The sequence below is a fragment of the Pseudopipra pipra genome, chromosome W (assembly GCF_036250125.1).
Source record: "Pseudopipra pipra isolate bDixPip1 chromosome W, bDixPip1.hap1, whole genome shotgun sequence".
NCBI lineage: Eukaryota > Metazoa > Chordata > Aves > Passeriformes > Pipridae > Pseudopipra > Pseudopipra pipra.
Window position 1 is genome coordinate 4683196 of NC_087580.1, and position 23123 is coordinate 4706318.

The window sequence follows — 23123 nt, forward strand, 5'->3', positions numbered from 1 at the left end:
GGCACTCGTGAACAGTGCCTCTGCTCCTGCCTCCTGCTCATATGGGGGCATTTTAGGACATAAACAGCTGTGCTCTGTGACCAAGCTGGTCCTACATGAGTCCCCTTTGCCCTCATCGTCAGTCCCTGAAGGTCCAGTGCGCCAGGAAGACCCCTTCTCCCCCTCCCTATCAGCCTTCCCATTTCCAGGCCCCAGGCCGACTCCTTTGCTCCTCACAGGCCTTGCAGGTCACAGGCACCTGCCTGCCAGGCTGGGATGGCCTCACAGCAGCACAGGGCAGCACAGCAGCACACAGAGCCCCATCTTAATACCAAACAGACTCTTCTCCCCTGAAAGGGCCACTCCTGTTCTGTTAACGTGTTTCAAGTCTAGATAAGATTGTTATATTGACATGACAAACCAAGGATTAGGATGTGCCCTGGCCTGCAGAGTGATCAGGTCCAGGTGATCAGGCATCATAAGCTGAGCTGTGCTGTGCAATTCGGTGCTAAAGGGCTTACAAAATCTTGCTATGCTGGTGCTGCTTATAGAAATCTTGTGCTACTCAAATCATGGTATTCTGGGCTATAGTGATCATACCATGATGTTAAAAGAAATGAAGCTTTAATTGTAACTATGTGTCATGGTTTGAGATAGCCCCAAGAAATCCAATTCCCTAGCTCCATCCCCCTCCCACATCTCAACCCAATGTGAGATGAGCTTTTCCAGACAAAACACACCAGACTCAAAGTCGGGGAAAAGGGAATATAATACAATGACTGTACAAATAAATATAACATCACATTATACACATGATCATAACTATCTCTACCATGACATATAGTATTTACAATGGACCAGATCTCTTCTCCCCTCCAAATAAAAGTCCAGGAGGGAAAGAAGGACAGATCCCTTCCAGTCCTTAAGCAGCAGCATCTTCTGAGGCAGCAGTCTGTCTGTCTTCTCCACATGCAGCAGCTGACAGCTGGCTTTCTGCCAGCACTCACAAGAGAGGTATCCAAACTCTCCCTCGGCCCCATCGCCTCACAACCGAGGGGTCTTCCGTGGGCTTCGTAACCCCAGACAAGGTTGTTTCACCACGTCATATCACGAGACACAGGGGGGTCTTCGTGACGGTCTGGTATCTCTTGCAGGGCCTCTGTGCCCTGTCTCTCAGGCTGCCACCGTGGCAGCAGTGCAAGGGGGGAGCCATGGTCAACTCCCCCCGCATTCCATCTGGCTGTCCCGGTCCAGCTCCGGGACGCCCTGAGCTTCTCAGCTCCTCTCTCTCTCTCCGGTGCTGCATGTCTAAAACTCTTCTCCTAAATAGGAGTCCATGTACCTCTTTTCCAAGAGGGATCTCAAAGGAGTTTTGGGGGGCTGGTACAGTCTTACCCCAAACTCTGTGTCTCAGCTCCTGGCTCTCTTTCTCCTGGCTCTGTCTTCCAGGAGTCTTCTCTCTGGTGCTGCATGTTGCTTCTGCTGCTCCTTCAGTTCAGGTCCTTATCTCTGGCTCTCTACCACCGTTTCTCTGGTCAGTCCCGGCTGCTGCTCTGTGCCCATGGAGAAAAAAACATCTCCCAGCATAACTACAGGCACCTAGCCCAGCTTTATGCTGTTCCAGGTCCCTGCAGCCCCCCAGCCAGGGCTGGGAGGCCCCAGAGGGCCCAAGGGGCTTAGAGCCCCTTCCTCGTGGCTCTACAACATGGCCACCTCTCCTACAACAACCAAAAACTACAACTCATCTCTTCCGGTCTGGTTGTGATATGTTTACATTTCTGCAGGAGCGCCCATTGGGCAGAACTTCGAAACTTCCAAGGGTTTCCACCCCTTGGGGTCTACCACTTCTCTTAGCCTCTGGGGGAAAACAAAGTCCAAACCACTACACTACCACAATTGTATGAAATTAAAGGGTTACCCAAAGATATACAACTAGAGATTCAACAGTGTAATAGTTATGAGGAGTATATCCAATTACTGAATTCGCTGTATTATTTTTCATTAAGAGGCTTTGGTATAGAGTATTGCTTTGCATGCAAAGAACCAGGTTGCTTGGCCTTGATTGCTTTTAGATGTAAGACTTGTGGAAGCAATTGGTGGCTTGGGCAAATTAATTTGTTTGGTATTTGGTGCAGAAAGTGTTCTTTTACATTATCATTACAGTCATACACACGTGAATTAGAGCAAACAACAGGTTTACCAATAGCTGAAGCATTACAATTATTTGAAGCTGAAGAACAAGGGATATTAGCTGGTTTGCGCTGGGACACTAATTATATTATAAAAAGACTGAGTATAATCAAAGGTACAAAAATAATAGCAAGCAGGTGTAAGAAGAACACACCTTTGACAACAATATACCCTGGTGGTCCCTTTGAAGGCGATCCACAACAATATCTAGATTATTGTATAGAGGCACATGGTCAAAGATGATGATTTCTTTATGGTTTTGGATTTTGAAAATAATTCTGATAACACAAGGACATCCCAGTATCCCTGTTGGGCCCAGAGAAAACATTTGGGTAACATTTGCCAACCAAACAGGTCAATTGGACTTCTGTCTAAGTTTAGCCTCAGCGTCAGATCCTTTTCAAACGTGTCTTATTGGCATTCCTTACCTTGATACAAATGATTTTGCAGGATGGGTTAGCTCTAATCATAACAAAACCAAGGTGGAATTAGCCTGCAATGTAACAAAAGAATGCACAAACGGCACCAAAGGCATGGCATCTCTTTTGTTAGTGACTAGTCTAAACAGGACCATGACAGATAGCCCCAGTGAGTTACAATTATTTGGAGCTGTGTATGGAAATGACTCTTGCTTTAGACTCAATATGAATAAGGAAAAGACCTTTCTACAATGGCAACAAACAATTGGGAATGTATCCACTACAAACATAACAGCACAGAACCCTCCATACGAGAATGTAACCTGGTGCCAAGGTTGTGTCAAAAATGTGTCAGTCAGTGTGACAAAGCCAAAATACTTACCACCTGGTTATTTCTTAATTTGTGGTAATAGAGCATGGTCTGGCATTCCTAAATACCCCATTGGTGGACCATGTTACTTGGGAAAATTGACTATGTTTACACCCACTATGAGACAAATAACGCAGTTGAAAAGGAGAAATATTTGGAACAAACGTGACACTGAATTTGATAAGTATTGTAAATCAGTAGAAAACCAACCCATTAAATTTTGGTCACCTACGGCAAACTTCTTTGCATCCCTGTTTGCCCCCGTTGGAGCAAAAAAGAGTCTGGTTCTTGTCCAAAGAACAGCTTGTTGGGCAAGGAATCAAATGAATAGAACCTCGAAAATTCTAGGGGAATTGGCTCATGACTTTGATGAAATAAGACATGCTGTTTTACAGAACAGAGCAGCTATAGATTTTCTATTGCTGGCTCAGGGGCATGGATGTGAGGAATTTGAAGGCATGTGTTGTATGAATCTTTCTGATCACTCTCAGTCCATCTACCAAAACCTAAAAGAAATGCAAAGTCATTTGAATGACTTTAAAATCCAAAAGGATCCTATTAGGGAATGGTTAGCAAAGTTAGGTTTAGGACCATGGCTCGCTGAGATCACTAAACAAGCTATTTCACTTTTGCTGATACTGTTGGCTGCTTTATGCGTCGTTCCTTGTGTTTTTAAGTGTATACAGAACATGCTAACGAAGGCAATGAATGATGTATTTTTAACACTGTCTAAAGAAAACGGGGGAAGTGTGGAAAGTATTGCTGAAACATGGCTAATAGAAAGAGGACATGAGAGAGATGCTATAGCTCTGGTCCCACGGTAAGAGAAAACTATCAGAAGGTCACTGTGTTTGAGAAACTGGGTACGTGACAGAAGAATAGTGTATAGCGGATGGGAAAGCAGAGCAAATAGCAAACAAGTAACCATAAGAAGGCTAAAGAAACAGCATTTGCGTAAATATAACTTAGGTAATTAGGAGCCAATGATGAGCTTAGCTTTTGTAATATGTATGAAGCTAATTTGTAACCTTTATAAGCACAGAGCACGAAGCAATGAAGTTGGATAAGTTATTGATCAATTCTGTGGTCTAAAAGTGTCTTTATCCCATCGTCTACAACATGGGAGTACCTAAACCCCCTTTTTCAAGGATTTCTGGGGTCTGAGAGAGCCCAAACCCCCCTGTTCTTGGGGTTATTGTGAGGCTGACATTGCCTAAACCCCAAGTTCCCAGATTTTTCGGGCTCTGAATGTTTCCAAGCCCCCTATTCCTGGGTTTTTGGGGGTCTAACCTGTCCCAAACCCCCCTGTTCGTAGGATTTTGTGGGTCTGATTGTGCCCAACCCCCCCAGTTCCTGAGATTCTGATGGAATCTGGGTGTGTCCAAGACCCTCTTTTCCAAGATTTTTGGGTCTGGGGGTGCCCCAACCCCCCTGTCCCTGGGATTTTTAGGGTCTAGGAGACCCCATACCCCCGTGTTCCCAAGATTTTTAAGGTCTGAATGTTTCCAAACCCCCCCGTTCCCAGGATTTTCAGACCCCCCCCACTTCTCCCCAACAACCAGGACTGCAGAGCACTAAGAAGCTTTACTGGGAACATTGGGAGCAGCTGGGTGGGGTGAGAACAAAAGCAGGGAAGGGGGGGAGAGGCAACCCGCCCAAATCAGCGCAGGGTTTGGGTTTCCCGGCTGGGCCCGAGGCCACAGGGAGGGGCTGCGGCCGCCGGTGGCTCAGGAGCTCTGTGGGGAGAGAAAAGGGGGTGAGAGCAAAGGGGCTGGGGGGGCAGGGGGGGCACAGAGGCTGTGGGAGAGCAAGGGGGGGGGACACGACCCGCATTTGGGGACCCCCCTTTACCTTCTCCCGCAGGTAGAAGCCGAGCCCCAGCGCCAGGAAGACCAAGCCCAAGACGAAGCCCCCGACCCCCACCAGGATCTTGCTGCGGACGGTGTCCGGTGGCATCTCTGGGGGGAGCCGGGGGGGTCAGCACCCCCAAAACCTCCTCCCACGCACCACCCGGCACCCCACAGAGCCCGGCCCGCTCTCCCCCAGCCCACCCGGGGGTCCCTCCAACCTCCCGCCAGTCCCTTCCCAGCCCCTGTAGGGATCCCACCCAGCCCCTCCCAGCCCCTTGAGGACCCTCCAACCCCCTCCCATCACCCCCAGCACCCACCAAACTCCCTCCCAGCACCCCCAGTTGCCCCCCGGGGCTGGGGGAGCCGGGCCGTACCCCAGTGCCGGCTGAGGGGGTGCTCCAGGCTGACGTGCTCCACCTGGCAGCTGTAGGTGACCCCGTGCCGGGGGGGGATTTCCAGCAGCACCAGCACCTGGTAGGTCCAGTCCCCGTTGGGGATCACGTCGGTGGCCACCACGTGCTCCAGCAGCTCCTGCCCATCCTGGAACCACCTCACCTGCACCGGCGCAGGGTAGAAATCCATCACAGAGCAGAGCAGGCGGCTGGGGCCGGGCTGGGAGCTCGACGGCACCAGCGAGATGGACACACTGTGGGGCACTGGCAGGGACGGGGGAGACACTGGGCTGAGCTGGGGGCACTGGGAGGGATTGGGATGGCAGTGGAAGGGACTGGGAATAGAGTGGGATAGAAGGGGATGGGCTAGGGGGTCACTGGGGAGAGAGCTGGGAGACCTGAGGGTGAAGTGAGAACGACTGGGAATGGACTGAGAGAGTCTGTGAGTGACTGGTCTGGACTGGGAAGGAAGCGAGCGGGACTGGGAGGCTGAGTCGTGGAGAGGGAACTCTTTGGTTTGGGTCTGCCTGGCAACTGGAGCGTCATCAGAGAGACGCGCTGGGATTGGCTGAGGGGCGTGAGCTCGGTGGCCCCAGCGGGGTGGAGACGCGGGGGGGCACTGGGAGAGACTGGGATAGACTGGGATGGACTGGGGGGCACTGGGAGGGGGCAAAAGGCCAAGCGGAGGGGCACAGGCAGGGCTGAGGGGTCTGGGGTGATTCCCGGGGTGGTTTGAGGGGCTCCGGGGTCATTCCCGGGGCAGTGCCCGAGGGGACCCGCTCTGCCCCACGCTCACCTCTGCGGTTCACCAGGAACGGAGTGAACCCGTCGTAGTTGTGCCGGCAGAGCCTGTCCACCGCAGACCGACGGTACTCCAGCGTTCCCGGGATGCTGTTGAAGTATCTGGCCCAGCTCTCCCCAAATGGGGTATCCCCCACATAGACCCCCACGTCACTGTCAAAGTGCACAAACTGCTCCCGGTTGTAGATGTACCTCGCCACGAGCCTCATCTGCTCGGTGCCGTTGATGAAGTGACACTCGGACTTTCCCATAAACTGGAACACCCCTGTGTGTGCAGGACACGGGTCAAGGGTGTCCTCGTGTCCCCCCCCATCATCCCTTAGGCCCCCCCAGCAGGTTGGCAGCTCAGGGGACCACCCCGGACCCCCCTTTCCCATCCCTCTCTGCCCCACGGACGCCCCAGCACCGGCTCTTGGCTTGGGGGGAACCCCCCCATCAGCCCCCCGCGGATGGACAGGGGGGTTGGGGACCCCCCCACTGCCGATCCGACCCCCCCAGAGCCCCAGGGAACCGCTCCACGGCTCAAGAGACACCCCGGGACCCCCAGGGCACCCCTCTGCCTGCTCTCCCACACCCCCTTGCCCTCCTCTCCCACCCCTTTCCCAACGTCCCCCCAATCTCCAGACCCCCCAACCTCACTCTGGGGCTCCCACTCGCCTCCCACTCAGTCCGAGCCTTCCAAACCCCCTCGTACTCACTTTTGGGGCTCCCTCACCCTCTTTTCTCCCCTCTTTCCCCCTCTTTTCCACCTCTCCCCCCTGCCCGCCCCCCCCCCCGCTCACCCGACAGCTCCTCGCCCGCAGCCGGGGGGGCTCCCAGCACCACCAGCACCGCCAGCACGGCCCCAGCTCCCCGCACACGCTCCATGCCCAGCGCCGGACAGCTGCTGACAGCCCCAAACCAGCCGGGCGGCGCCGTTTTGGGGGGTTTGGGGCGCACTGGGCTTGGCTGAGGGCGCAGTTGGGGCCCTTTTTTCGAGGCGTCTTCCCGGCGACTGATGAGTCATCAGCGCGGCGCGCTGGGATTGGGCGCGGGCGGCGTGGGCGCTTTGGGATTGGCTGAGGGCCGTTGGGGGCGTGTCCAAGCCTTTCTTTTCCGATATTTGGGGTCTGGGGTTGATCCAACCCCCCCTGTCCCTCGGATTTTTACGGTCTATGAGAACCCATACTCCCGTGTTCCCAAGATTTTGGGAGTCTGAATGTCCCCAACCCCCTGTTCTCGTGTTTTTTAGATGCTGATGGTGCCCAAACTGCTCTTTCATAAGATTTGAGGAACTGGGAGAGCCCAACCCCCCCATTTGCACAATTTTAGGGGTCTGGGAGTACCTAACTCTCTCTTTTCCCGGATTTTGTAGTTCTGGGACAGCCCAAACCCTTTATTCCTGGTTTATTGGGAGGCTGACATCGCCCAAACTCCCCTGTTCCCAGGATTTTCGGAGTCTGGGTGTGTCCAAACCATCTTTCTCTAGGATTTATAATGTCTAGGATGTCCAAACACCCCCTGTTCCCAAGAGTCTTAGGGTAGAGGAGTGTCTAAGTCCCTCTTTTCCCATACTTTGGGGTCTGACAGTGCCCCAAACCCTGGTTCATGGGGCTTTTAGGGTCTAGAAGAGCCCATACCCACATGCTCACAATATTTTTCGGTTCTGAACATTCACAGCCCCCCTGTTCCTATGATTTTTTTGCTCTTGGAGTGTCCAGACTCCTCATTCCCAGGATTTTTAGGGTCTGGATATGCCTTAAACCACCTTTCTGCAGGATTTTGTAGTTCTGAGTCTCCAAACCTCCTGTTCCCAGGATTTTGAATGTCTGAGAGTATCCAAACCCCCCTGTTCCCAGGATTTCTGGAGTCTATGGGTGTCCACATCCCTCTTTTGTGATATTTCGGGGTCAGGGAGTATCCAAACCCTCCCGTTCCCAGGATTTTTGAATCCCCCCCACTTCTCCCCAATCACCAGGAGTGCAGAGAACTGGGAAGCTTCACTGTGTGCGGGGAGCTGGGGCCGTGCTGGTGGTGCTGGTGGTGCTGGGAGCCCCCCCGGCTGCGGGCGAGGAGCTGTGGGGTGAGTGGGGGGATGGTGGGAAAGGGGGGAAAGAGGAGGAAAGAGGGGCTGATGTCCCACATCCTCCTTTTCCCACCTTTCTGACCTCTCCCACACCTTTCCAAACAATCCCCACTCCTCAGTCCCGTCTCGCCCCCGTCCACTTTTGGGGATCCCACTCCCCTCCCACTGAATTTGGGATTCCCACCACCTCTTTTATGGGGTTTACGTGGGTCCTGGCACCTCTTGGGGTGCGCTGGGTGCCCTGTTTGGGTGCAGATGCCCCCAAAAAACCCCCCCAAGTACAGGGTGACACGTGAGGGACTCAGGGGGTTCCCCATTCCCGATCCATCCTGGGGCTGGTTCCCCCTCAAACTCTGCTCCCCCCGCCATTTCCCCCCAAGTCACCCCCAGCCCCTTCTCTCCAGTGAGCAGGACTGTAGAGCACTGAGAAGCTTTACTGGGAGCACTGGGAACAGCCGGGTAGGGTGAGAACAAAAGCAGGGCCGGGGGGGACAGGTGACCCCCCCAAATGAGCGCAGGGTTTGGGGGGTCCCGGCTGGGCCCGAGGCCACAGGGAGGGGCTGCGGCCGCCGGCGACTCAGGAGCTCTGTGGGGAGAGAAAAGGGGGTGAGAGTGGGGTGGGGGGACAGGGGGGACACAGAGGCTGTGGGAGAGCAAGGGGGGGACAGGACCCCCATTTGGGGACCCCCCTTTACCTTCTCCCGCAGGTAGAAGCCGAGCCCCAGCGCCAGGAAGACCAAGCCCAAGACGAAGCCCCCGACCCCCACCAGGATCTTGCTGCGGACGGTGTCCGGTGGCATCTCTGGGGGGAGCCGGGGGGGTCAGCACCCCCAAAACCTCCTCCCACGCACCCCCCGGCACCCCACAGATCCTGGCCCGCTCTCCCCCAGCCCACCCGGGGGTCCCTCAAACCTCCTGCCAGTCCCTTCCCAGCCCCTCTGCAATCCCACCCAGCCCCTCCCAGACCCTTTAGGACACTCCAACCCCCTCCCATCACCCACAGCACCCCCCAAACTCCCTCCCAGTCGCCCCCAGTGTGCTCCCGGTGCTGGGGGAGCCGGGCCGTACCCCAGTGCCGGCTGAGGGGGTGCTCCAGGCTGACGTGCTCCACCTGGCAGCTGTAGGTGACCCCGTGCCGGGGGGGGATTTCCAGCAGCACCAGCACCTGGTAGGTCCAGTCCCCGTTGGGGACCACGTCGGTGGCCACCACGTGCTCCGGCAGCTCCTGCCCATCCTGGAACCACCTCACCTGCACCGGAGCAGGGTAGAAATCCATCACGGAGCAGAGCAGCCGGCCGGGGCCGGGCTGGGAGCCCGACGGCACCAGCGAGATGGACACACTGTGGGGCACTGGCAGGGACGGGGGAGACACTGGGCTGAGCTGGGGGGCACTGGGAGGGAGGGCAGAGGGCTTGGAGGGCATTGGTAGGGATTGGGATGGCATTGGGAGGGACTGGGATGTCACTGGGAGGGACTGGGATGTCACTGGGAGGGACTGGGAATAGACTGGGATAGAAGAGGATTGGCTGGCGGGGCACTGGGGAGAGAGCTGGGAGATGTGGGAGTGAAGTGAGAACGACTGGGAATGGACTGAGAGGGTCTGGGAATGGATCCAGAGGGTCTGGGAGTGGAATGAGAGGGACTGGGAATGACTGGGAATGACTGGGAAGGAAGCGATTGGGACTGGGAGGCTGAATCCTGGCGAGGGAAGTCTTTGTTTTGGGTCTGCCTGGCAACTGGAGCGTCATCAGAGAGACGCGCTGGGATTGGCTGAGGGGCGTGAGCTCGGTGGCCCCAGCGGGGTGGAGACGGGGGGGGGCACTGGGAGAGACTGGGATGGACTGGGATGGACTGGGGTACACTGGGAGAAACTGGGATAAACTGGGAGAGAATGGAGTGGACTGGGAAGAACTGGGAGGGAGCCAAAGGGCATGGGAAAGGCCGAGGGAGGGCTGAAGGGTCTGGGGTGATTCCCAGGGAGGGTTTGAGGGGCTCCAGAGTCATTCCCGGGGCAGGAGCCGAGGGGATCCGCTCTGCCCCACGCTCACCTCTGCGGTTCACCAGGAGCGGGGTGGACACCTCGTAGTTGTACCGGCATAGGTCCACCGCAGACCGTCTGTGCTCCATCCATTCCGGGTTGCTGTTCCAGTACTTGGCAACCTCCTCCCCATCCGGTGTGTCCCCCACATAGACCCCCACATCGCTGTCGAAGTGCACGTACTGCTCCCGGTTGTAGATGAATGTCTCGAAGAATCTCACCCGCTCGGTGCCGTTGATGAAGTAACACTCGCTCGTAGTCAACTCCTGGAACACCCCTGTGTGTGCAGGACACGGGTCAGGGGGTGCCCCGTCCCCCCCATCATCGCCCAGACCCCCACAGCAGGCTGGGAGCTCAAGGAGCCACCCCGGACCCCCCTTTCTCACCCCCCTCTGCCCCACGGACGCCCCAGCACCGGCTCTTGGGTGAGGGGAACCCCCCCATCAGCCCCCCGGGGATGGACAGGGGGGTTGGGGAACCCCCCACTGCCGATCCGACCCCCCCCAGAGCCCCAGGGAACCGCTCAAGAGCTCAAGGGACACCCAGGGACCCCCATGGTACCCCTCTGCCTGCTCTCCCACACCCCCTTGCCTCCCTCTCCCACCCATTTCCCAATGTCCCCACAATCCCCAGACCCCCCAACCTCACTTTGGAGCTCCCACCCCCCTCCCACTCACTCCGGGCCTTCCAAACCCCCTCGCACTCACTTTTGGGGCTCCCATCCCCTCTTTTCTCCCCTCTTTCCCCCCCTTTCACACCTCACCCCCCTGCCCGCCCCCCCCGCTCACCCGACAGCTCCTCGCCCGCAGCCGGGGGGGCTCCCAGCACCACCAGCACCGCCAGCACGGCCCCAGCTCCCCGCACACGCTCCATGCCCAGCGCCGGACAGCTGCTGACAGCCCCAAAACCAGCCGGGCGGCGCCGTTTTGGGGGGTTTGGGGCGCGCTGGGCTTGGCTGAGGGCGCAGTTGGGGCCCTTTTTTCGAGGCGTCTTCCCGGCGACTGATGAGTCATCAGCGCGGCGCGCTGGGATTGGGCGCGGGCGGCGTGGGCGCTTTGGGATTGGCTGAGGGCCGTTGGGGGCCCCCGCGGCAGCCCCGGGGCTGGGGGGTTCGGGGGGTCCGTGGGCTGCGGGGGAGGGGGGAGCTCAGGTGAACCCAAAAATGGGCATCCAGGGAGTGCAGAGAATTGGGAAGCTTTACTGGGAACACCGGGAGCAGTCCGCTGGTGTCAGAACAAAAGCAGGTACAGGGAGACACACGACCCCCCCAAAATCAGCACGGGGATGGATTGGCGGGTCCAGGCTGGGCCCCCTCATCCCTCTAAGGACCCTCCAAATCCCTTCTCAGCCTTTCCATTTCCCCACAAAGCCGCTCCCATCCCCAAAAGACTCCCCCAAACTCCCTCCCAGTTGCCCCCAGGACTCACCAAGGCCCCTATCAGCCCTCCCAGCACCCACCAACCTCCTTCTCAGCCTCTCCATTCCCCCCTAGACCCTTTTCCTTACCCCGAAACTCCCTCCCAATTCCCCCCAAGGCCCCCAGAGCCCCTCACCCCCCTCCCAGTGTGCCCCCGGTGCTGGGGGGGCCGGGCCGTACCCCAGTCCCGGCTGAGGGGGTGCTCCAGGCTGACGTGCTCCACCCGGCACCGGGGGGGATTTCCAGCATCCCCAGCACCTGGTAGGTCCAGTCCCCGTTGCCTCAAGAGAGCACAGAGGAAAAGACTCCAGGCCAGGGGAGTGGATGAGATGAGATAAAGAGAGCAGGTCCTTTAGTGGAGCCTCAGGCCAGGGGAACACACACGACGGGCACCCCCCAGGCAGTGGCTCTGGGATTTTAGAACAAGGTCCATCCAACCCCAGATCTCTCCACCCCCCACTTCTGCCCCGTTCTGCCCCCGACACACCCCTTTGGGAATTGGGCTTGGGATCTTTGGGACCCCTTCTTCCTCAGCTTCATCTTCTTTGCAGCACCCACAGTCCTTGGAGCTCCTCCAGAGTTCTGGGCTTGAAGGTGGCTGTGTCTGTGGGATGTCTTCTGGCCCAGGCTTTTCTACAATTCTGCCTTGAAAAGAAGACTAAACACGCTAACGGGATTTAGAGGGATTGATGTGGGATGGGGTAACAGGGTTGGGGATGTGCAAACATTATGCTACAGGGTAAGGGATGGAATGCAGCTCCATTAAAATCTACAATCACTACACCACTACTTCTAAAATATAACAAAGTTAAAAATTCCAAAAAGCTCTGAGGCATCACACCTCTTCTTTTACAGTTCTATCACAACTTTTTATAAGTCAATCATATTATATTATAGAGCTCCATTTCTATGTTGGTTACGTACATCTTTTATATACCTTTATATACCTTTTATATACCTTTATATACCTTTTATAAACCTTTTAATGTCTTAATAAAATCCCAGGCATCTTGCTTGGAACTCCCCGCATCCGGGGACCGAGAGGATCTCCCTGAATAACACTTTCAGTGGGCACTGGAATCCTCAGGGTCCTGGAACCCCTGGAGCATCAACAGCTTTGTCCCACCAAAGGGGTCCCAATTTGTTTCCAATGGTTCAAGAATACAAAATAAACCAAATACCAGTTTCCAAAACAAATCAATTTATAAGTCCAGAAATCACAAGTTAATATCCAAAATAGCAGAAAGGATTTCTTCAAGATTCTTTCTTTGCAACTTGAAGTACCCATAATACAAAAGAAACCAAATACCAGTTTCCAAAACCAAATAAACCAAATACCAGTTCCAGAACCAAATAAACCAATGAGTCCAGACTCCCAAATTAATATCCAAAATCATGGCTGGGCTGTGTGAACGAAGATTTGGGAAGGGCTCTGCCCACATTTGCTACAAGCACAGTGGTGGCTAAAGAGGCCAACATGAGATAGACACGTCCGACTGCAAAAGGCAGAGCAGAAAGACTCCTTGGATGGGATCGACAGGACACGGTTCTTTCTGCGTTGTCTTTTCTCCTCGATGGTGATCCTGCTGCGTTCTCAAAGGAAGCAGCAGCGTTAGAGATGGGGTGTCTCCAGACCTCCCGACTGGAGGCCAGAGTAGACCAGTGATGAAGATCAGTGTGGCCAAGGGTGAGATGTTGTTTCAGGCAGTCCTTGTATCTCCTCTTCGGGGCTCCTCTCTTGCGGCAGCCGGTGGCAAGTTCACCACAGAGCACGATCTTAGGGAGGGGGTGGTTGGTCCTTCATCCTGGAGACGTGCCCTGCCCAGCACAGCTGTGTTCTCAGCAACATGGCCTCAATACTTGTGACTGCTGCCTGTTCTAGAACAGATGGATTGGTCACATCATCTGGCCAGTGGATGTTTAGGATTGTACGGAGGCAGCGTTGATGGAAGCGTTCCAGGAGTCGCAGGTGGTGGCTGTAGATGACCCATGATTCGGACCCATATAAGAGAGTAGACAGCACAATGGCTCTGTAAACACTGATCTTGGTGCTTTTCTTCAAGTGTTTATTTTGCCAAACTCTTCTATGGAGTTTTCCAAAAGCTCTCCATGCCTTTGCTAACCTGTTGTCCATCTCTCCGTCAGTCTCACCATCCGAGGAGATGAGGCTCCCTAGGTAATTAAACTGCTGGACTGATTTGAGCTCTGATTGGCCAATGGTGATGTGGGGATGATGGAAGACTTCCTGAGGTGCAGGTTGATGGAGAATGATTATTATTATTATTCTCACTGTAATAAAAGATATTTTTTGTGTTTGAATATTTCTTGTCTTTACTCCAGACATGTATCCAAAGGAACTGTCTTTTCCCTAGATAGGGAGAGCCTCAGTAACTGTCTGTGTTAGTTTTGTCTTCATCTCTGGTTTCTCTAAGGGTCTTTGTGGTTTAGAAATTCTGCCTTCTTGGTGTCCAGGTGTCAAAAATAGATTTCTCTGCCAGGTCTCTGACCACTGAAATATGGCAGGCCTTAAACTTCTACTTTGTTTTTCTAACAAATGGCCATGGCCCAGAACTTGTCCATCATCCATTGTCTATTGCCCCCATTCAATCTCCTGCCAGCAGTTTCTCCCCACTGCTGGGGGGCTCCTTTGTCAAGCACTAGAACTTGTTGGGTAACAGGCCCAGTCCTGTTGCCTATTTTTCGTGGGGATGTGCAGGAGGGCATTGAGTCTTCCATGAGCAAATTGGCAGAGGACCCCAAGTTGGCTTGCAGCGTGGATGTGCTGGAGGGTAGGAAGGCTGTGCAGAGGGACCTGGACAGGCTGGACCTCTGGGCCGAGCCCGTGGGCATGAGGTTCAAGAGTGCCTTTGGTGCCTTTGGTGCCTCTGGCCACAAGAACCCCCTGCAGCTCCAGGCCGGGGGCAGAGGAGCTGCAAAGGGTCCCCGTGGGAGAGGCCCTGGGGGTGCTGGTGGACAGAGGCTGAACCTGAGCCAGCGGGTGCCCGGGTGGGCAAGAAGGCCAAGGGCAGGCTGGCCTGGATCAGAAAGAGTGTGGCAGCAGGAGCAGGGCAGTGATGCTTCTGCTGGACTGGGCACTGGTGAGGCCACAGCTGGAGTGCTGTGTCCAGCTCTGGGCCCCTCAATTCAGGGAGAACCTTGAGGGGCTGGAGTGGGTGGAGAGCAGGGCAATGGAGCTGGGCAAGGGTCTGCAGTGCATGGCCTGTGAGGAGCAGCTGAGGGAGCTGGGCTTCTCCAACCTGGAAAAGAGGAGGCTCGGGGCTGACCTTCTCCCTGTCCACAACTTCCTGACAGGAGGCTGGAGCCAGGTGGGGGTCAGCCCCTTCTCCGAGGCAACAGGCGACAGGACAAGAGGACACGAGGACCTGCCTGTCAGGGGCTGTTTGTCAGGGACAGGAGCAGGACTTTTTGGAGAGAAACAGGGATTAGGTATTGAAATGGGCTTCCAAGGGAGGTGATGGAGTCACCGTCCCTGGAGGTGTTTAAGCAAAGACTGGCCATGGCACTGAGTGCCGTGGTCTGCTTGACGTGCTGGGGATGGGGCGTAGGCTGGACGCCAGTTGATCTCACAAGTCTCTGCCAAGCTCAGGGACTCTGGGCTTCTGTGCCACCCCAGCCTTTGGGGACAGCGTGCTGGTGTCTCCGAGGCTCTGTCCTTGCCTTGCCTTGCCCATCTCCTGGCTGCCCGGCAAGGGCCTTGTGACATCACAGCCTCTGTGGAACAGCGCGGTGGCTGAAAACTGTCAGTGCTGTGTCCCCGTGCCCAGAGCCTGGGCAGAAGTCGGCTGGCAGGGACGGGCAGAGACTGTGCAGAGGTGTCAGCTCGTCCCGCAGCAGCACGATGCCCAGCCAGGGCATCTCCTGGCTCCTCAGGCTCTCGGTGCTCCTGCTCTTGCCTGGCCCACTCGAGCCTTGCAGCCGTGCCACAGGTGCCATTGCTGAGAACCGGGGTTTTCCTTGGATGGCCCCTTGCCAGAAAAGGCAGGAGAGGCTGGAGAGAGGGGAAGGAGGGGGGTCAGGCCGCTGGGATGGTGCCAGCGGGCCGTGAGCCCGAAGCCAGCAAGGCCTTGGGCCCACACGGTGTCAGGGGAGGACTGAGAGCCCCCAGGGAGGAGGAAAGCTGGGCAGGCCCCAAGGCTGCTGGGCCTCTTCCTTGCCAGCCCTTTGGCCAAGGCCCCGAGGCAGAAGTGGGGCTCAGCCCCTGCCCAGCAATGGGGCACAGGCTGAGCCCCAGGGACACCAGAGCCAGGCGGCCTGAGCTCTTCTTCCTGCAGCGTCTGCCTGGGGCAGCCCAGCCAGGCCTGAGTCTCTGCAGGAGAGGCCAAGCCCAGCCAGAGAGGGCTCAGCCCTCTGAGGCTGCACTCACTGCAAAGGGAACAAAACATTGGCCCAGAGGACATCCTGCCCCCAAATGGAGAACTGCAAAGGTCAAGAATAAAAAAGTCACCCCCCTCCAGTAGCCAAGAAATGTTTAGAGCTCTTTCCTAAAAGCATCCAGGACTCAAGTCACCCAATTTTCTCTCTGACAAGGGTTTTCCATGGTTCTCCTCAATTCCCAGTTTCAAGGGGGTCCCAGCACGCCTTGGGATGTGTTGGATGCTGTGTTGGGGTGCAGATGTCCCAACAAAGCTCTCTCAGAACAGGGTGACACAAGGTGGGGGCACAAAGGGGTCCCCATTCCTGATCCATCCTGGAACAACCCCACTGGGGGGAACTGGGATAAGAGTGGGAGCAGCTGGGCCCCTGCTGGGCTCATACTGGGACCATCCTGGGAGTGACTACAATACTACTGGGAATATGTGAGAGGCACTGCAACCATACTGGGGATTACTGGGATCAAACTGGATTCATACTGCAAGTGTCTGCAAGTTCCTGGGGCCATACTGGGACAGATACTGGACACATACTGAGATCATCCTGGGAGCAACTGGGACCATGCAGGGGCAAATGGCCTCGTCCAGGCAGTGGCTGAAAGTGCCTGGGGCCATACTGGACTCAGACTGGGAGTCCCTGAGAGGGAAAGGAACCATCCTGGGGGGGACTGGGAGCAACTGGGACCACCTTGAGGGCAACTGGGATCCTCTTGGGAGTGACTGGAAGTGACTGGGCCAGCAGCCGCTGCTGGTGGGGCCCAGCAGGCCTTGGCTGGGGGGAGCCGGGCGGCCTCTGCGCGTCCCGCGCTGTGGAGGGGACAGGAGAGGCAGCACAGTCAGGGCAGGGCTGCCTTCAGTCAATCCTCTGCTGCTTTACAATCTCCTCCAAATTCATTGGATTTCCTTGGGGGAACTTTGTTCAACTCAGCTCTGTGCTGCTCAGTGAGAGGACTTTCCTTGACCGGGCAGGAATTCTCACCCTCCCCATTGCTCTCAGCCTGAACCCTGGACAGCTCTGAGGTCCCAAAGGGCTCCCTGTGCCCCAGTGCAGACTCAGGAGAGCTGCTCTGCCCCCAAGTGACCTGCCGCTCAGCACACAGGTTCCCTGTGCTATTTGCACCTCTCTGTTGGTGGATGATCCACTTCAAAGATGCCTGGAAAAAAAGTGGGGTTTTGTGAAGACTCCACTTGCAAAATCAAATCCTCCCAACTCTTCCCTCTTTCCCTGTGTAGCTGAGCAGAGGGCGATGCAGAGGAGTGCTCAGGCTCTGCTGCCTGGAGCTGTCCCTGCCAGCAGCTGCTTCCCTGTGCCCAGGGCTGGGCCCTGGCAGTGCATCCAGAGCCCAGCCCAGCCCTGGGTGCTCAGCTCTGCCCTGCAGAGCCCTCCCAGCACAGGGCACTCTGGTGCCAGGGGCACCTCTGGCTGGGCAGGCTCTGATGGCAACAGCAGAGCAACCCTGAGGAGGCTGGAAAAGCACCACTGCTGCTGCCTGTGAGGCCCAGGGGGCTGATTTCTGACACTCCCTGCACCATTGCCCTCAAAGAAGAACAGCTTTGGATTTTCCATGCTTCCTCCTGAATGGAGACATGAATTGATCTTTCCCATTGCCCGTCCCTGGGAACCCGAAGCAGAACACTGGAAGTACAGGATCCTTCCCTTTCAGGATGCCCCTGCCTTGCTGCATTTCCTGAAAATTCCTCTTAGAAACCCCCAGCAGTCATTTGGAGCTGTGATCATTCCTGACATGTGCTGCACCGTCTCGACAGCAGAAGGGCCCTGCCCTGCCTTCCCCTGTCAATTGGGGTTTGCTCCTTGCCCACAGCCCTTCTCCCCAAGCCCTGGAGCAGCTCCCTGGGCCGGCTGAGAGCTGCCCCTGGCAGGCAGCAGAGTTCCTGCCCAGCAGTGCCCTGGGCTGCAGGACCCTGCTCTGCCCCACAGCCCTGGGCACCCCTGGTTGCACCCCCGGCTTCACAGCTCTGCCAAAGTGCCCCCCAACAGACCCCTCCTCACCCATCCCATCGGCTGGGGCTGGGCCAGCTTTAGGAGATGCCTCCAGGAGCTGCCCCTGCACTGCCCTGCAGCCACAGACTGCCCATGTGCAGCCCTGCCAAGATTCCTCCTGCAGGGAGCTCTCAGTCACCCTCCCAACCCTGAGCCCCTTGAAGCTCTGTGTGTGCCCTGCTGGTGTCCCTGAGCTGCCCTGGCAGTGCCCTCAGCTCTGCTGGGCTGTGCAGAGGAGCTGCTCCTGGGCAGAGCTGTCTCTCTGCAGCGCTGCCCGCTTGCCAGGAGCTCCCTGTGTGCCAGGAGCCCGGCCCAGCTCAGCAGCACAGACACAGCCCCAGGCACTGAATGACCCTCGGGGGTTGGGGATGAGTCCCTGAACATCAGACAAAGAGCAAGTTAAAGAAACCTCTGAAGAATTCCAAGTCAGATCCAAGTCCACAGTTTCTCCTGGCGTTAATGGGTCCCACTGAGGGCCAGCACTCAGAAATTGTCCCCTGCTTCCAGTTAGAGCTGAAAAGTGGAGGCAGTGATGACAGGTGGGGACAAACAAAGTCCCAGGGTCTGTGATGCTGAATAAATCTGGCTTTGTTTTGTTCTTGCAAAGGGCCAAGGCCTGACCTCCAGCCCTGGGAAGGGAGATCCTGTGCCTGCCTCATTCCTCAGGGCTCTTGCTGGGGCTCTGGGATGTGGGGATGTGCAATGGCAAGGGCAGGAGCATGGGGCAGCACCTCTGTCTCAGTTGGATGAGACTGAAGTGTTTTGCTAAGGGGGATGAGTTATGAGGAAAACCAAACTCCTCCCTGTAAGCAACTGTAAATTGGAAATTAAGAGATTCCAGTTGAGGCAGTATGGAAAAAGGAAAAATAACAGCTCTTTCTTAAAGGATATCTGTGTATTGGCAGAACAACAAAAAGGGGGAAAAGTGGAAAAGGAGAAAAAGGGGCTCTTCCCACGAAACTCCCGCTGTCTGTGGCTGGCTGTGGCCGGGAATTCCCCCTTTTGGCCGATGAACACACGCCACTGCCAACACGGGAGCAGAGGAGGGAAAGGGCGACCTCCTCCCCAAAAGGTTCCTCTCTAGGAGGGTCAAACCTGTCCCATGAAGTCCGAGCAGGTCCGGGCTGGGGGCAGAACAGGGCGCAGGAAACGAAGGCAAATGGGAACCAGCAAACAGCCAGATGAGCAGGCCGAGAACAAAAGGACCTTGGAGCCTCTCCAACACACCCCTCACCTGAGTTAAGGCCAAAGTGAAGGGCCTTGCCCTTTGCCCAGGGGAAAGCAAAAAACTCCACCCCCCCAGAGCCTTCTGAGGGCTCCCAACCTGCAATGTGGGCTGGGCCAGTTCTTTTGTGGGTGTGAGTCACCCAAGGCAAAGCCCCCTCCCCCATTGAACATCTTTCTTTTCCAGTGGGGCAGGGGAAAGAAGAATTCCTGCTTGGTTTTTTAGAAGAAGTAAAGCTATGACAGGGATCTCCTCCCCCCTTCCCTCACTGCCCCCCAGTAACAGGGACTGGGGAGAACTGGGAAGCTTTCCTGGGAACACTGGGAGCAGCCGGCTGGTGTCAGAATAAAAGCAGGGACGGAGGGGACACACGACCCCCCAAACTCAGCGTGGGGATGGACTGGGGGGTCCCGGCTGGGCCTGAGGTCACGGGAGGGGCTGCGGCCGCCGGCGGCTCAGGAGCTCTGTGGGGAGAGAAAAGGGGGTGAGAGAAAAGTGCTGGGGGGGCAGGGGGGGCCCAGAGGTTGTGGGAGAGCAAGGGTGGGGAGTCGACCCATTTGGGAACCCCCCTTTACCTTCTCCCGCAGGTAGAAGCCGAGCCCCAGCACCAGGAAGACCAAGCCCAAGACGAAGCCCCCGACCCCCACCAGGATCTTGCTGCGGACGGTGTCCGGTGGCATCTCTGGGGGGAGCCGGGGGGGTCAGCACCCCCAAAACCTCCTCCCACGCACCCCCCGGCACCCCACAGAGCCCGGCCCGCTCTCCCCCAGCCCATCCGGGGGTCCCTCTAACCTCCTGCCAGTCCCTTCCCAGCCCCTGCAGGGATTCCACCCAGCCCCTCCCAGCCCCTTTAGGACCCTCCCACCCCCCTCCCATCACCCCCAGCACCCACCAAACTCCCTCCCAGTCGCCCCCAGTTGCCCCCCGGTGCTGGGGGGGCCGGGCCGTACCCCAGTGCCGGCTCAGGGGGTGCTCCAGGCTGACGTGCTCCACCTGGCAGCTGTAGGTGACCCCGCGCCGGGGGGGGATTTCCAGCAGCACCAGCACCTGGTAGCTCCAGTCCCCGTTGGGGACCACGTCAGTGGCCACCACGTGCTCCGGCACCTCCTGCCCATCCTGGAACCACCTCACCTGCACCGGAGCAGGGTAGAAATCCATCACGGAGCAGAGCAGGCGGCCGGGGCCGGGCTGGGAGCTCGACGGCACCAGCGAGATGGACACGCTGGGGGGCACTGGGAGGGACGGGGGAGACACTGGGCTGAGCTGGGAGGCACTGGGAGGGACTGAGATGGCATTGGGAGGGACTGGGATGGCAGTGGGAGGGAGTGGGAATAGAGTGGGGGAGAAGGGGCTGGGCTGGGGGGGCACTGGGGAGAGAGTTGGGAGATGTGGGAGTGAAGTGAGAACGACTGGGAATGGACTGAGAGGGTCTGAGAGTGGAGTGAGATGGACTGGGAATTACTGGGATGGACTGGGAGTGACTGGTGTGGACTGGGAAGGAAGCGCTCGGGACCGGGAGACTGAATCCTGGTGAGGGAACTCTTTGGTTTGGGTCTGCCTGGCAACTGGAGCGTCATCAGAGAGACGCGCTGGGATTAGGTGAGGGGCGTGAGCTCGGTGGCCCCAGCGGGGTGGAGACGAGGGGGGGCACTGGGAGAGACTGGGATGGACTGGGATGGACTCTGAATAACTGGAATGGACTGGGAGCGACTAGGGAGCATTGGAAGGACTGGGAGACACTGGGACGGACTGGGAGGATCTGGAGAAAAGTGGGGAAAAGGCAAGGGGATGGGCACAGAGAGGGCTGAGGGGTCTGGAGTGATTCCCAGGGAGGGTTTGAGGGGCTCCAGGGTCATTCCCGGGGGAGGGCCCAGGGGACCCGCTGTGCCCCATGCTCACCTCTCCTCTCCACAGCAGGCGGAGTGTACACCTCGTAGTTGTGCCGGCAGAACGAGTCCACCTCAGCCCGTTTACGCTCAATGATTTCTGGGTTGCTGTTGAAGTACCTGGCCTGGATCTCCCCAAACGGGGTGTCCCCCACATAGACCCCCACATCACTGTCGAAGTGCAGGAGTTGCTCCCGGTTGTAGATGTACCTGTCCACGAGCCTCACCTGCTCTGTGACGTTGATGAAGTGACACTCGCTCGGAGACAACAACTGAAACACCCCTGTGTGTGCAGGACACCGGTCAGGGAGTGCCCCATCCACCCCCATCATCCCCATCCCCCCACAGCAGGCTGGGAGCTCAGGGGGCCACTCCGGACCCCCCCTTTCCCACCCCCTTCTGCCCCACGGACGCCCCAGCACTGGCTCTTGGCTGGGGGGGAACCCCCCCATCAGCCCCCCGCGGATGGACAGGGGGGTTGGGGACCCCCCCAATGCCGATCCGACCCCCCCCAGAGCCCCAGGGAACCGCTCCAGGGCTCAAGGGACACCCAGGGACCCCCAGGGCACCCCTCTGCCTGCTCTCCCACACCCCCTTGCCCCACTCTTTCACCCCTTTCCCACCGGTCCCACAATCCCCACACCCGCCCCAGCCTCACTTTGGGGCTCCCACCCCCCTCCCACTCACTCCGGGCCTTCCCACCCCCTCGCCCTCACTTTTGGGGCTCCCACCCCCTCTTTTCTCCCCTCTTGCCCCCCCTTTCCCACCGGACCCCCCTGCCCGCCCCCCCCGCTCACCCGACAGCTCCTCGCCCGCAGCCGGGGGGGCTCCCAGCACCACCAGCACCGCCAGCACGGCCCCAGCTCCCCGCACACGCTCCATGCCCAGCGCCGGACAGCTGCTGACAGCCCAAACCCAGCCGGGCGGCGCCGTTTTGGGGGGTTTGGGGCGCGCTGGGCTTGGCTGAGGGCGCAGTTGGGGCCCTTTTTTCGAGGCGTCTTCCCGGCGACTGATGAGTCATCAGCGCGGCGCGCTGGGATTGGGCGCGGGCGGCGTGGGCGCTTTGGGATTGGCTGAGGGCCGTTGGGGGCCCCCGCGGCAGCCCCGGGGCTGGGGGTTCGGGGGGGTCCGTGGGCTGCGGGGGAGGGGGGAGCTCAGGGCCCACCAAAAATGCCCAACCAGGGCTCCCAAAGCTCAGGGCAACCCAAAAACGCCCATCCAGGGCTCCCGCAGCTCCCACGGGCCCCCAAAATCACCGGAGGGCGGTCTCTGACTGGCTGAGCTCGGGGAGGGCTCCGTTGCGGACGGGTCTGCCCGGCAGCTGATGACGCAACAGCAGCGCTCGCTCCCATTGGCTGCTGCTGCTGACCCTGCCCGGGCCTTGGGGGGTCCAAGGTGGGTTTGGGGGGTTCCAGGATTGCTGGGGATGGGGTTTGGAGTGTCGTGGATAGGTGGGAATGAGGGTCTGGGATGCCGGGTGTGCCCAATAACCCTCTGTTTGTGAGATTTTGGGAGTCCGGGAGTGTTTGAACCCCCCCTGTTCTCATGAGTTTTAGAGTCTGGGAGTGTCCTAACCCCTCTATTTTAATATTTTGGGCTCTGGGCGTGCCCAAACCCTTGTTTTCACAATTTTGGGGTCCTGGGAGTACCTAAACTTCTCTTTTCCAGGATTTTTTTTGGATCTGGGAACACAAGGAGACAATGGGGAAAGGGATGGGGACACCAGGAGCAGGATGGGAAGACCAGGAGAAGGTTGAGGACACCAGGAACTGGGAATGGGGATATCGGGAGTTGGGAATGGCAACACCAGGAATGGGAACCAGGGGGGACCAGGATGGGGTCACGGGGAACAGGTTGGGCATTACCAGGAACTGGTAATGGGAACACCAGGAGCGGGAATAGGAACGTGGGGAACCAGGATGAGGACACTGGGGACAGGAACGGGGACACTGGGAGCAGGCTGGGCATTACCAGCAATGGGAATGGGCACGGCAGGAACGGGAATGGGCACAGCAGGAACTCTGTCTCTGCTGCCCCCTGGGCTGTGCCTTGGAGCCCTGACAGCTCCTGCAGGTCGCAGCTTTCCCAAGGCCTGGCA

At 57.6% G+C, this 23123-nt stretch overlaps 3 protein-coding genes, 1 long non-coding RNA gene and 1 pseudogene across 4 annotated transcripts; 1 reads left to right on the forward strand and 4 right to left on the reverse strand.

Annotated features, from left to right (window-relative positions):
- Positions 1-23123, forward strand: part of LOC135404800 (class II histocompatibility antigen, B-L beta chain-like) — a 230248-nt pseudogene that overhangs the window by 129222 nt on the left and 77903 nt on the right.
- On the reverse strand, positions 4555-6937 carry LOC135404477 (class II histocompatibility antigen, B-L beta chain-like). Its single transcript, XM_064639256.1, has 5 exons — positions 6784-6937; positions 5991-6266; positions 5183-5464; positions 4810-4916; positions 4555-4694 (listed from the first exon to the last, which is right to left on the reverse strand). The coding sequence occupies exons 1-5, from the start codon at positions 6866-6868 to the stop codon at positions 4686-4688; spliced, it is 759 nt and encodes a 252-aa protein (XP_064495326.1). The 5' UTR covers positions 6869-6937; the 3' UTR covers positions 4555-4685.
- LOC135405995 (class II histocompatibility antigen, B-L beta chain-like) lies at positions 8644-11061 on the reverse strand. Its single transcript, XM_064640506.1, has 5 exons — positions 10893-11061; positions 10109-10381; positions 9135-9416; positions 8738-8868; positions 8644-8652 (listed from the first exon to the last, which is right to left on the reverse strand). Exons 1-5 carry the CDS (start codon positions 10975-10977, stop codon positions 8644-8646), a joined length of 780 nt encoding a protein of 259 aa, XP_064496576.1. The 5' UTR covers positions 10978-11061.
- LOC135404519 (uncharacterized) lies at positions 18765-19546 on the reverse strand. Its single transcript, XR_010425711.1, has 2 exons — positions 19429-19546; positions 18765-19120 (listed from the first exon to the last, which is right to left on the reverse strand). It is a non-coding gene; the product is annotated as an uncharacterized LOC135404519 (long non-coding RNA).
- On the reverse strand, positions 19595-22145 carry LOC135405996 (class II histocompatibility antigen, B-L beta chain-like). Its single transcript, XM_064640507.1, has 5 exons — positions 21823-22145; positions 21039-21308; positions 20090-20371; positions 19715-19821; positions 19595-19603 (listed from the first exon to the last, which is right to left on the reverse strand). Exons 1-5 carry the CDS (start codon positions 21905-21907, stop codon positions 19595-19597), a joined length of 753 nt encoding a protein of 250 aa, XP_064496577.1. The 5' UTR covers positions 21908-22145.

Excerpts from the sequence above, each read along its gene's own strand:
- LOC135405995 (XM_064640506.1), bottom strand. The coding sequence starts at position 10,977 with ATGGAGCGTGTGCGGGGAGCTGGGGCCGTGCTGGCGGTGCTGGTGGTG. Across the intron at positions 9,417-10,108 it reads GGTGAACCGCAGAGGTGAGC|TGCCCCACAGTGTGTCCATC; the intron begins GTGGGGCAGAGC and ends CGTCCCTGCCAG. Across the intron at positions 8,869-9,134 it reads CCCCCTCAGCCGGCACTGGG|AGATGCCACCGGACACCGTC; the intron begins GTACGGCCCGGC and ends GGCTCCCCCCAG.
- LOC135405996 (XM_064640507.1), bottom strand. The coding sequence starts at position 21,907 with ATGGAGCGTGTGCGGGGAGCTGGGGCCGTGCTGGCGGTGCTGGTGGTG. Across the intron at positions 20,372-21,038 it reads GCCTGCTGTGGAGAGGAGAG|TGCCCCCCAGCGTGTCCATC; the intron begins GTGAGCATGGGG and ends CGTCCCTCCCAG. Across the intron at positions 19,822-20,089 it reads CCCCCTGAGCCGGCACTGGG|AGATGCCACCGGACACCGTC; the intron begins GTACGGCCCGGC and ends GGCTCCCCCCAG.
- LOC135404477 (XM_064639256.1), bottom strand. The coding sequence starts at position 6,868 with ATGGAGCGTGTGCGGGGAGCTGGGGCCGTGCTGGCGGTGCTGGTGGTG. Across the intron at positions 5,465-5,990 it reads GGTGAACCGCAGAGGTGAGC|TGCCCCACAGTGTGTCCATC; the intron begins GTGGGGCAGAGC and ends CGTCCCTGCCAG. Across the intron at positions 4,917-5,182 it reads CCCCCTCAGCCGGCACTGGG|AGATGCCACCGGACACCGTC; the intron begins GTACGGCCCGGC and ends GGCTCCCCCCAG.